Source organism: Cryptococcus neoformans, chromosome 8 (genome assembly GCF_000149245.1).
Source record: "Cryptococcus neoformans var. grubii H99 chromosome 8, complete sequence".
In the NCBI taxonomy this organism is placed as follows: domain Eukaryota; kingdom Fungi; phylum Basidiomycota; class Tremellomycetes; order Tremellales; family Cryptococcaceae; genus Cryptococcus; species Cryptococcus neoformans.
In genome coordinates, this window is record NC_026752.1 from 832488 (window position 1) to 844512 (window position 12025).

The 12025-nt window shown below is 46.5% G+C and overlaps 5 protein-coding genes; 3 read left to right on the forward strand and 2 right to left on the reverse strand.

The window, feature by feature from the left end:
- Positions 1 to 50: 50 nt before the first annotated feature.
- Positions 51 to 5129, forward strand: CNAG_03392 (DNA supercoiling protein). XM_012195550.1 has 14 exons: positions 51 to 493; positions 557 to 721; positions 780 to 949; positions 999 to 1545; positions 1610 to 1631; positions 1685 to 1774; positions 1845 to 1934; positions 1984 to 2287; positions 2346 to 2476; positions 2526 to 3426; positions 3473 to 3586; positions 3647 to 3722; positions 3770 to 3913; positions 3965 to 5129. The coding sequence occupies exons 1-14, from the start codon at positions 113 to 115 to the stop codon at positions 4280 to 4282; spliced, it is 3453 nt and encodes a 1150-aa protein (XP_012050940.1). The 5' UTR covers positions 51 to 112; the 3' UTR covers positions 4283 to 5129.
- Positions 4283 to 5835, reverse strand: CNAG_03393 (acyl-CoA thioesterase II). XM_012195836.1 has 3 exons: positions 5044 to 5835; positions 4828 to 4971; positions 4283 to 4772 (listed from the first exon to the last, which is right to left on the reverse strand). The coding sequence occupies exons 1-3, from the start codon at positions 5653 to 5655 to the stop codon at positions 4398 to 4400; spliced, it is 1131 nt and encodes a 376-aa protein (XP_012051226.1). The 5' UTR covers positions 5656 to 5835; the 3' UTR covers positions 4283 to 4397.
- Positions 5836 to 6210: 375 nt separating this feature from the next.
- Positions 6211 to 7913, reverse strand: CNAG_03394 (hypothetical protein). XM_012195837.1 has 4 exons: positions 7323 to 7913; positions 7019 to 7268; positions 6710 to 6961; positions 6211 to 6661 (listed from the first exon to the last, which is right to left on the reverse strand). The coding sequence occupies exons 1-4, from the start codon at positions 7630 to 7632 to the stop codon at positions 6526 to 6528; spliced, it is 948 nt and encodes a 315-aa protein (XP_012051227.1). The 5' UTR covers positions 7633 to 7913; the 3' UTR covers positions 6211 to 6525.
- An 82-nt stretch (positions 7914 to 7995) lies between these two features.
- Positions 7996 to 9307, forward strand: CNAG_03395 (NifU-like protein c). XM_012195551.1 has 4 exons: positions 7996 to 8319; positions 8372 to 8940; positions 8995 to 9101; positions 9155 to 9307. Exons 1-4 carry the CDS (start codon positions 8091 to 8093, stop codon positions 9177 to 9179), a joined length of 930 nt encoding a protein of 309 aa, XP_012050941.1. The 5' UTR covers positions 7996 to 8090; the 3' UTR covers positions 9180 to 9307.
- A 255-nt stretch (positions 9308 to 9562) lies between these two features.
- CNAG_03396 (NAD diphosphatase) lies at positions 9563 to 11788 on the forward strand. XM_012195838.1 has 10 exons: positions 9563 to 9621; positions 9722 to 9902; positions 9982 to 10089; positions 10136 to 10234; positions 10292 to 10601; positions 10653 to 10869; positions 10933 to 11041; positions 11092 to 11198; positions 11257 to 11727; position 11788. Exons 1-9 carry the CDS (start codon positions 9606 to 9608, stop codon positions 11532 to 11534), a joined length of 1425 nt encoding a protein of 474 aa, XP_012051228.1. The 5' UTR covers positions 9563 to 9605; the 3' UTR covers positions 11535 to 11727; position 11788.
- Positions 11789 to 12025: the final 237 nt, after the last annotated feature.

Here is a 12025-nt window from a genome sequence, read left to right on the forward strand (position 1 = left end):
CCGGCGGCGGACTCCTACGTATGTGTAATAAGCATATCTAATTAAGTACTGTTACATCTAAGCACATCTACTTCATATGTTATAATCTTTTCCAAATAGGGATTGAGTGGTCATGGCCCAGTATGATTATATACAGCTCGGGTCAGTAATACTGCCTGCACCTGCAGACTCGACCCTGCCACTATCGTCGTGGACCCCTTTGACTTCTGCTATCGTCGACAGTTTCACATCATCGCTGCCTTCGTCTAGATTGACCATCGGACTTATCTCGAAAGCTCTTAACGACCCAGGTCTTGGGTTCCAAGCAGAGATATGCAGTAGAGGAACTTTTTCGAAGATTAGATGTCGAGTGACACCTAGTGACGCCCAAGGCAGCATATGGAAGAGGCTTCCGTGGAAAGGACGAGACACGGTAGTCAAGGGACTATTGAAAACGTTTGAAAGAGTATGGGACTATGATGATGTGTCGGAAGGAGTTTTAATGTCATTAACCGTAGGACTTCCTTTCATTACCCTCATTATCTGTTTGTTGGCAGACTGACAACCACGCTGATAGACTGAAGACAACCAAAGTATGCAGGATATCTATGCATCAGTGCCGTCTCCTGAAGATCCGTTATTTGGAGAAACCAAGAACCCCCTGGATCAAGAACTTTATGATAGCTTGTCCAACTACGAGAATCCTCATGGCATCTTAACAAGCCTCTATCTGTATCAGATCGTGAGCCGCAAGCCTGGAAACAAACCATGAGCTTTCTCATTAACCGCTTGCTACTCAGCGTTCTGTTGCTAAGATGCTGCAAATGGAAACCAATCCACATAAGCTCGTTGATCCTCTTTTCACCCCATTTAGAGAAGCAGGTAATAATCGCACCTACTATATAAACTTGTCCACTTGGGACATTCAACGACATCCTGGATGGTTTGATCTACCTCGAGGAGGCATATTGTATGTCGTTTCTCCGTTCATATCGCCAACTGAATTGAACTTTGATCAGGTGCGAGCAGATGGGCACCGGCAAAACTTTGATGTGCCTTGCTCTTATCACATCCACTCAACATCAGCCGACACTCCCACCAGATAACAACATTGAGATCTCCCCCGTTTTCACTACTATTGCCGAACGTTCCTATCCATTTTCTTCACATTCCGATCTGCGTGCGCTCACTGCATTCCCCTGTTCGCAAACAGTATTGGCGTTTCCTTCACTTGTCGAGTTATGCTGCAACATTCTGTCTATGCATAGTCCTTCCGCCAAGCGATCTTCTTATCTGCCTCCTCAAATCAGGCCTCTCTTGGATAGGAAGTCTTTCTATTGCATTTTGCCTTCTGATGAAGATTGCTTAAGGACCGTCAGGAAAAGGCGCATTCTGAACAAAGCAAAAAAGCTTTACTTGGCCAAAGGCACATTGGTAGTCGTGCCTCATATATTAGTCGCTCAGTGGAAATTGGAAAGTGAAAAACATACCGAAGATGGAGTCTTAAGGCTTCTTGAAGTGGGACCAGACGAGCTACCTAGTGTCGAGAAACTACTAGATTATGACGTGAGTCAACTTCGCACTTCATGAAGCTTTGATTTGGACTGAATAAATCGAATGATGGAACCAGATTATATTGATTGATGTAGCCCGTGTGTTTATGGGTCGATCTGGTATTAAAAATTTTGCGCTCATAGCCGGTTAGGATTTGCATCTGAAGAGACATCTTTTAGAGAGAAACACAATTTCGCGCCCTCGGTCCTCCTTCAAGCGAGATGGAAACGAATGATTCTCGGTGAGCAGCACCACGACCTGATGCGAAAAGTTGATGTATGATTGATTATTGGTATGGCTCGCACCTGTAGATGAAGGACACGTGGCTTACAGCAAAATTTCCAATGCAATGAGGATGGCAATGCAGCTTAGTGTTGAAAGACGATGGATTGTGAGCGGGAGTAGGTCCTGCCCTATACCGTAAAAGACGTCAGCATTCACCTTCTACAGCACCAACTCGGAACCTTCAACAAGGAGGAGAGATGGAATTGCAGGAAATGGACCTTAGCGACATTCACGGCTCTTCCAACAATGCTAATGGAACAACATCAAGACGAGCTTGGTCGAAGCGAGATATTGAAGATGCCAGTCGCTTGGGAGTCATGATGGGAGGTTATCTAGCCGCTGAACCGTTCAAGTCAGAGGGCAGATTCCAGCAATATGTCACCGCACATCTCCGAGGGAAGAATGGGCCGTCATTTGGCGCAGTGCAGAGGATGAAGTACCTGCTTAGCGGTATACTTGTTAAGCATGGGTAGGTTGCATCGGTATTTGTGCTTAGAAAGCAGGAATTTTAATCATCTATATACTAGGCCAAAGGTAATTGATACTGAAGCTCGATTGCCTCCTTTAACCATTCTCCAAGAAGTCATCCAGTTCGACCCCTTGCAGCGTGTGACGTACAACGTCTTAGCAGCATTGATAGCAAGCAACGTTTATACTAGTGAGCCACCTCGATCTGACCAAAAAATCCGTATTAAACTATTGCGCAGGCGGTGGTGAGGAGGTTGATTACTTTCTTCATCCTCGTAACGTAGAATCTTTCAACCAAGTTGTCACCAACCTCCATCTCGCCTGCTTCTGGTATTCTGCCCGTGATATGGAAGCTGAAAATTGTCTAGTTCGTACACATGACTGGTTGAGGAATCACCTTCACTGCTCTGAACACGTGCGAAAGAATCTGCAAGAAGCCTGTCAACATCTTCAAACCGCACTTGAGACGCCTGGCTGGACGGAATGGATGGAGAATGGGATTTCCATACCATGCGATGGCGCTTATTTACCTCCCCTTATCAAACAAGCCTGGTCAGACTCTTTTGACACCCAACCTGACATGGTCGATGTCCACAGTCTCAATTCTTTGCGAGCTTTGAACGTAATGGGAGCTAATATACAAGAACTCCATATGGTCGGCTGGCAACATCGGTCTCATAAGTGTGACTGGTTTTGGGAGATTCTGACAAAGGGTGTTCCCAAACATGTCCTAGAAATTGATTTTGGAAGGAAAGCTGCCAAAGCTGTGGCTAAATTAAAAATTAAAAAGCATCGAGAAGGAAAAGGGCGAACAACATCAGCAGCTCACGCGCCGAAAGCAGTCCCCGCATCTCCCTCCAAGTTGATGAAGAAAAGGACAGCCAGAGAAGGCGAAATCGATGATCGACTAAACGAAGCTAGAACGAACGCCATAGATATCGGGAAAGAACTTCCAAAACAAATAGATGAAGGTTCAAGGCCCCTGCCCTTGACTATTGTCACCAAAACTCGATCAGCCAAGGTCAATTTCATCCTTCAGGCAATCCTAGACGCCCCTAAAAATGACAAATTCGTTATTTTCGGGAATAACTACGAACTTGGCCACTTGACTGAGGCTTTGGATCTTCTAGACATTGCATCGTGAGTGAGACCGCCAGATTACCGACCTGACCGACTTGCGCTGCAGAACTTTTGTAGGACATACACTTCACGTTGAAAATAGGAGGCTGGCTCTAGACTACTTCGAGATGCCCGGAGTACGAGTCTGCTTAATGGACCTGAAACTTGCAGCCCGAGGTTTGTAAGTTTGGTAGATTCTGTTCGACGTCGCACGTCATATTAATCAACGCTATGTCTACAGGGATCTTGTTAGTGCCAATCGCGTCATTTTTCTGGGTCCAGTTTGGAGTTTGGATGTCCAAGCACAGGCTATCAAAGTATGTGAGGGCTTAACTACTTGAGATGAAGCTTAAGAAGACTGTAGCGAGTACATAGAATAGGTCAGACACGACCAACCCTTGTCCAAATACTTGTGACTGAGGGGACATTTGAGGAAGACATTGCGAGGCGATCTACAGCAAGCAGATCTGCCAATGAAGAACAGTTATACTCACGAGCCATGATCGAAGTGGGTTGTCTTGGACTTGACGATCACGGGTACTAATTGAGGCGGATACAGAACCCTCGCTTTGTTTATGCAGAGAAGACGCAGACTTCTGCCTTCACAGTCCGCTTTATTCCTAAAGACCAAACGCTTAATCCTTCAGAAAATTCTCGCGAGACCACTCAAACTGGCGCCGCATATGTCAATTGGCAAAAAGTCGGCAATAATGCGAATGCCACAGCCATTTCAACTTCCCCTACCGCCGAATTTGGTGCTTGCGGTGCTTTGGACCAGTCAATCTTGGACTTCCCTAGGTCTGTGCTTAAGAAAAGAGAAGGCGACGGATTAGAAAGCACAATAGTACGTAAGAAAGCACGAGTGACTTTTGCCTAGTAGCGGTTCAAAGTTGAGAGATTCATTGGCTTTCTCATGAGTTCCAGATAGACCTTGTAAGAGAATACCGTATGTTCATTTCTATCTATTACAGACATGCTTTCGCGTATTTTGGCTATAGTTTGGCCTTGGCGTCATTTTTCCTCACGTCTGCTTCGTCCATGCCACCTTCTATGAGCCCCTTACGCTTACCCCCCTTGCCTTCCGCTCGAACTACACCTTCTTGCCCGGTTACTGCAATTAGATGTCCGTCATGAGTATATATTCTACCCCGAGCAATACCTCTGCCCGAGGAAAGATTGGCGGCCTGAGCTTCCATGACATGTAACAATGGTGCGGAGGGGTCAAAGGTATCCGGGAAAGGGTAAAAATGTATGACGTGGTCTAGAGAAGCAAGCATACCAAGGCGAGGGTTTGAATTTTGATTGAGACCGACGGAACGTGCAGTGGTGCCGATGAATTGGAAGTCTGACATGTAAGCTATCATAGCCTACATAAAATTAGCACCTTGAATACAGATCTGACAGGGGCTGGAAAACACTTACTTTGACCACCTCTTCATTGAGTCTGTCTGGACCTACGGACTTGATCCGCAGCCAACTCATTCGCACCTGGGGCAGTGTTGCTATATCGTTCTGCGTAGACGCTCTACGAGCGCGAGCTATAGACACCGGCGACGATTTCCTTTCCTGCAAGTTAGAAATTGGTAACTCTGAGTCAGTGTCTATAATCCAACATCGACGAGAACATTAATTACTCACCTGAATGTACTCTTCAAAAAACTTCTTCTCCCAAACTTTCTTGTTTTTGCTCTCCCGTTCTCGTATCCACCTCTCCAGGAAATCAGCATCTTCTTCACAGTCTGATGGTGGTAACATATCATCAGGAAAGGGCAATTCAAATTTGGGTAAGACCTTCCTACTCCCCAAAGGGGTTTGTATTGGGGGATCCACTGAAAACGCTAACGAGTGCTTTGACCCGTCCTTGGAGGGATTATTGTCATTATTTTTCCCGAAGTCGGAAGGCAAAGGATTGGGAGGTAAAGCATAGCTGGCCATGAGGACAAATATTTCCTTTTCGCCTTGCCAAGCTTTGACCAATCTTGACGAGTAAGACCTTGCGTCGCTAAGCTTTTCTACTCTGTACTCAATCTCAGGATCGCGCTGGGCAGGCAAGAGGAAGTAACAGTGTGCACTGTGCAGGCCAAGTGGTGAAGATATAGAAGAAGTCGCGGCCATGATAGCCTGGGCGAGTATTTGTCCTCCAAACACCCCTCGGGCGCCGGAGGGAACCCAAAGATTTTGTGATAGGTAGGTGAGAGGTTTGATGGTGTGAGGTGTAACGGTGACGTGGTTAGCGAGTTGTTCGCCCATGGTAATATTGCTTTGGGCTATAATGAGGGTGTGAAATGAATAGAGAGCAAAAGAATGAGATGCGAAATGCAGTGGTTAGTGAAAGAAGGCAGCGTAACTAAAATGAACGTAAGATATAAAAGGTGATGTGTGGAATGGAGAAATATATCTCGTTACCGGATACTCATAACCGGCGGACCCGTTTTTCCTCTGTTTCTGGGCGCTGGACCGACGGACTCCCTATTCATATTGCTAGCACTGCAACGTATTTTGTACAAGCTGAGTAGGCATGGGTATAATGTAACCACAATAAAGACGAAAATATTCCCGTAGTTATTGCTCCGTGCTGTGCAAGCCGTACAGTAAAGATAGTAGTAGTGGGTAGTGATGTGGTCTTCATCGTCGTTTCTTTGCTTGGGCGGTTCTTATATCGCCGTATAACAATGGTTGATACAACAGTCAGAGGCGACCTCCGAACATTGTAATTGTCATCTTGGTCAAGTAACTTGAGACGCATTCGTCAATTCAAGCTTTAGAACAGGAACTCTCGAAGATGGATCAGCAGCATCATCATCGTGTACGTCCATACTTCTCGTCTCTCCCAGCTGATAGCAAATGAGAAATGGTAATAGGTAGTTGGTCTGTTATAAGAATTGCTCTTTGTATAGAGGTATTGCTACTACTGTCAAAAATATAGGCGATAATGTTGTACCGGACATGCAGGAAATGGGAAGCATCAACACCATTTTTTCGCATAATTGTGGATTAGAGCAATTCATCTCTTATATGCCCTTACAACAGATTGAAGGCAAAATTCTGTTGTTGGCATGAAGAAAAAGACTAATACCTTGAAATTACAATCATAATACCCCAACAGTTCCAGCATCTCGTTTATTGGATATCACTTTTGTTCCATTCGCTCAGCAGGGATCCAATTGCCGCGAAAGAACCCAAAGTGCCAGTGATGAGCGGGTTTGACCAAAGCCCACCAGGCGTGGACCAATGGATAGTAAGGGGGGCGTACGCGCTTATGATAAAGTCAGACTTTATCTCGGTAGGTGTAATTAGAACTCACCCATTCACCAGGGCTCGTCTCTTCCAGGTTTTCCAGTCATCTGCCAGCTCTTGCCTGGGAGTGACTTCGCCATCATGCTCCGCGCTACGACCAGGTTTTTCCGAAAATCCATCCTTTTTATCATCCTGGAACTCATAGTCTGTCGTTTCGGAAAGTGTAACCTCGGGCCTGCTGAGTTGGAAAGCGCGAGTGCGATCTGACAGCTCACGGTAGCTGTTGCGAAGCTTGTATATCTCCAGCACAATATATGCCCTGGTTACGTACAGTTAAATGAGTTATTCAAGATGTGACCAGCACCGATTGACTTACGCCCAGAATCTGACGCTCCAAATCGCAGCTTTGCTCAGAGCCAGTGGTGATATGGGAAGAACACCCTTACTTCCAAGCCAGGATACGTGTTCCAAAGGATAGTAGAAAAGAATTGCAAGGGCTTGTAGGGTAGGGAGGGTTTTTTGGCTCCCCAAGACCTGCATAAAATCTCCCGAGATCAAAAGGGATTTCAATGCAGCGAGAGGCCTGGGATGCAAGCTGAGGATCCACTGAATGATAGGAAGTAAGCCTGAAAGAAATATTAGTAAAGGGGCAGTACAGTACAGGTCGGTAGCCTACCCACCGAAAGCCCGCATGACCACTCTAGCATCTCCAATACTTCCTGCAGCCTTTCCCCAGCCTTCAGCAATCTTGGCAAGACCAAAGCCTCCATCCACGGTCAAAGTCCTCTTCCCTGCTCCAGACGCAAAGGTGACTTTCGGGTGTCTTGCCTTGAACGCAGCTAACTTGAGAAGTAAAGCAATAACAATGGGCGAAGAATATTGGGCCAACATCAGAGACGCGTCCAAGCCGGGAATGGTAGATGTGAGGCGCGAGAGACGCGCAAGAAGAAGTTTGGGAGAAAAGAATGGGGATATTTTCGAGTCTGTCATGATGGGTCCCGTGTGTGAGTTTCCGAGGGTCGCAGATGCAGATTGATAGATTGATTGATAATCAGTGTAAACGAAGGTTGAAAAGGGTAGTCAAATCGTAAGCGTAAAGTACACAGTACAATGATACTTCGTTGTGATTATACCACCGGCGGCCACCTTCGATGAGGGAATAATAATCGATGTGCCTTCGTGCTTTCGGCAGACGAACCGGCTATTAGATGTTGATCGTCCGGACTTAAGAAAATGATGACGACGATAGAAATTTAACGGAGATATTGCCATATGTCCGCCCATTTCGTCGGCCCCCCCTCCACCTGCCATCCGCCACTCGAGTTGTTTTATATTTGTGATGACAAAGATTCTATTCGCTCTTGTATCTTCATCTGTTTTTGTTTCCACAAGCATCAATAACTATCTAGATCATCTTTATTATTCACAGAGTATTTGCGGAAACCACTATGCCTCTAGCATCTCCAACCATCGTCCGCCCTCTCGCGGTATCCTCTCGCACGACTGCTCCTCTTTTGCGAGCAGTCAGCTCCAATGCTACTCGAACATTCGCCAGTAGTTCTCGTCAGCAGCTGATCGCTTCGGCACCTACTTGTGTCGGCTTTAGAAGTACAGTAGTATCAGAATTACGGCGGAAGACTTCTCTTCTGCATATCAATCCTATTGTTCGTCAACAGCGTGAGTGGAATGTTCGTATCTCGAAAAGATGCTCCACTAAATGCAATAACAGGTCGTACTATGTTCATTCAAACTGAAACAACACCCAACGAGGCATCCCTCAAATTTATTCCTGGTGTGCAAGTCACGAATGGTGCGGCTCACGAGTTTCTTGATCTTCGTTCCGCCCTTCAATCCCCTCTTGCCACTCGTCTTCTCACCATTGACGGTATCACCGGCGTTTTCTTTGGTCCTGACTTTGTCACATGCTCCAAGGATGATTCATATTCATGGTCCATCCTTAAGCCAGAAGTCTTTGCTGTTTTAATGGAGCATTTCTCTTCAGGTGCTTCATTGTTCAAAGAAGGTTCCGGAGAGTCACAAGCTGAAGACACTCGTATTCTGGACACTGATTCGGAAATCGTGGGGATGATCAAGGAGCTTTTGGAAACTCGAGTACGACCTGCTATAATGGAGGATGGAGGTGATATCGAGTATCGAGGCTTCGACGAAGACACTGGTTTAGTCAAGCTGAAGTTGAAGGGAAGTTGCCGAGGGTGCAGCTCAAGCAGTGTGACGTTGAAGAATGGCATTGAGAGGATGTTAACGCACTACGTTCCTGAGGTCCAATCGGTCGAGCAGGTAAGTTGTCCTTTCGTTTCGTCAGTGGGCGGTTGACGTTAATTTGCACTTCAGGTTTTGGATGAGGAAGAACTTATCGCTTTGGATGAGTTTGCCAAGCTCGAGGCAAGGCTTGAGAAGGAACAAGGTGGTAACAAAGCAGGGAAGTCTGGAAAGGGAGAGTAAGTACCCATTAATTTTTATATGCTCATCGCAACTGACTTTCAGTCTGTAGTATGAGTTCTTATTTATCTGTTTAGAAGAACGATATTATAACATTATGAACCGTATATATGTATATGCATCTACCACTTTCGTATTGTTGGAGATTGCGGGTTCGCTGGTTTTGCGACCTAATACCAAAATATGCAGCTACTACACAATCCATCTATCATCAGGGCTGGATATCAGTGCTTTGGCAGCTTCTTGTTGCCAGAGAAGGTTAGTAAATATGAAGGCCAAGGGCTTCTTTTTTCCCTCGCCCCCGAATGAAGCGGACATAGCCGACTTGCAAATAATTAATGTCACCTCCCGGTTCGGATGACCGGATGACGAATCGACGATGCCCTTGTTTGTCCGTTGCGGGCCTGACTGTTCTAATTCTGGTGCAACCTTCGCCTTCTATTGCATACTTCTGTCGTTTGCTCAGCTCATTTCTTTCCGGTCATTATCGGGGAAGGCGTTGTATGATCAAGACTGTTTGTAAGTGATTATTAACCATGGGTAAAAACCAGATGGCGAATATTGGCCCCGTATTTGACTGACAATAGGACATGTCGTCCCTTTTCTTTTAATTATGTAGGTGACCCGAAGTCATCCTTCGTTGGTAAAACTGTCAACAGTATTCTCGGACAATTGTCTTTCAAATCGCCGGTTACGCTATCTGCCACAAGGCTATTCTCAACAGGTCCTGCAATCAACCAGTATTCCCCACTCCCTCGCCCGTCTCAGTACACCGCATACATGGGAGATAACATAGTCAAGTAAGCACTCTCGTACACGTTAGATCGATTTAGGGTCAAATGGTGGAGCTGGATTAGGATCTTCTGACTGTCTATACAGTTTCTACTCAGGGCGGCCAGCTCTGAACCGCGTGTCCTTTCAACGACATATTTCTGAGAAGGTCAACGCCCATCTGCAGAATCCTGACACTAGGTTCTACCTCTTCAAGTGAGTTGTGCGACACTGCGAGACACATTGCCTGACAATATTAAAGAAATCTGCAACCTCTTGTCAAAAAGGGAGATATTGGGGCTCCACTTTATCTGCAGCGCAAGGATGTAGATCATATTGTGAAAGATGGGTTTGGCGTCGCGTGAGCTAGTAACGTGCTACCTTGAAGATGTTAAAGAATTAACGCAGATTGAATCAGGCCTTCGGACACTACCCCACACGCCGCAAAGCTTTACGAGGCCACTCGACTCCCTCCTCTTGTCCCCTTGATCTTCTTGGGTATAGATGACCGCTGTGACCCGACGACCAACGCTTCACCAGCAACTGACCACCTGAACCCCCAGGGCACTGTCTACTTTGCGGTAGATGTCACTGAGGTACCCTTTGATGAGGAAAAGATCGGCGGCGAATGGGGCGAGGCAAGAGCTAGCGGTGGCGCAATGGAAGGATGGGATGCAGGAGTGTTTGCGCAAGCGAGAGCATTAGTAGATTGGAATGGGCGTAATAAAGTAAGCCATATGATTCGAAACAAATCATTGTATGTTGATAATATAACGCAGTTCTGTCCCGCATGTGGCTCTCCCACCTATTCTTTGTGGGCAGGATGGAAAAGAAGCTGCACATCAGCTCTTAACCCTACTGAAGGAAAGGAATGTTTTTCCACCAAGGGGCTGCATAACTTTGCGTATCCGCGAACGGATCCCGTCATTATTATGGGAATTTTGGATTCCAGCGGTGAACACATGTTGCTGGGCAGACAAAAATCATGGCCAAAAGGTCCGCGTTTTTCCTTCTCGCTTCCCAGCTTGCACCTATTGATCTGATGATATACCCCCACAGGAATGTACTCATGTTTAGCCGGTTTCATCGAACCTGGAGAGTCGTTTGAGGATGCTGTGCGAAGGGAAGTCCTAGAAGAGGCAGGCATTGAGGTCGGGCCTGTCAGATAGTGGGTAATCCGGCGCTGTTTTGTGACAGGCATCTGACCTGTTTTTGTAGCTCCTCAAGTCAGCCTTGGCCGTTCCCCGCCAACCTGATGGTCGGCTGCTTTGGTCGTGCAAAGGATGGCCAGACTATCAGGATGGACCTTGATAACGAGCTGGAGGGTATGCGCACCGTTTTGGCATAATAATGACAAATTTGCTAAACAAATTAAATTGGCAGACGCGCAATGGTTCCCCCGTTCTGCAATCACAGCCATCATTTCCCACCCAGATGGTAGCTCTTACTCCCCCTCAGAGCTGAAGAAACTCGAAGACAAAAGCGAATCCAACCAAACTACTGCTGCAGCGCTTGCGCCTGCCGAGAGGAAACCTGGAGATATTTCAGGTTCTTCCGGTCATGAGATGGGAGTTACGAGGGTACCACCTGCGACGGCTATCGCCGGAGTTTTGATTCGCGAATGGGCCAAGGGTGGCTTAGATCTGGTCAGCAAGCTATAAAACTAATGATCATCGTTGCTTGCCTATCTGTTATGAAGTGAGAGGTAAAAGCATGTTTGGGAGTTATGGAAGGACAGCAGAAAATGGACATGTTATGCCGCTTGCCGGTCCTTATTTACCTGTTAACAAGTCATACGTCTTATACGTCTTATATACACGTCTGGGGCTCGTGAAGTGTATATCATTGTGCAGGGTGAGCCCCAATCAGTAATAAACACCATCACACGATTATTGACTGTCAGCATGTGCAAAGTGCCATATCCTAATCCTCAACGCGCTCACAATTCATTATTCACTATTCACTCCTCCTATCCCATGCACTATTCACCTATATAAAAGCTCTCACTACGGTCCGTACCTGAATCCGACGCGTTTCTTGGCCCCTGAGGCGGGGCTTGTCCCTGATGTTCCTGATTGGCGTAGGCTTATTCGGCGGATCCACGGCCCTGAACGCCGGATACAATTTCTCGGTCCTGGATCCCCGGTTCTGG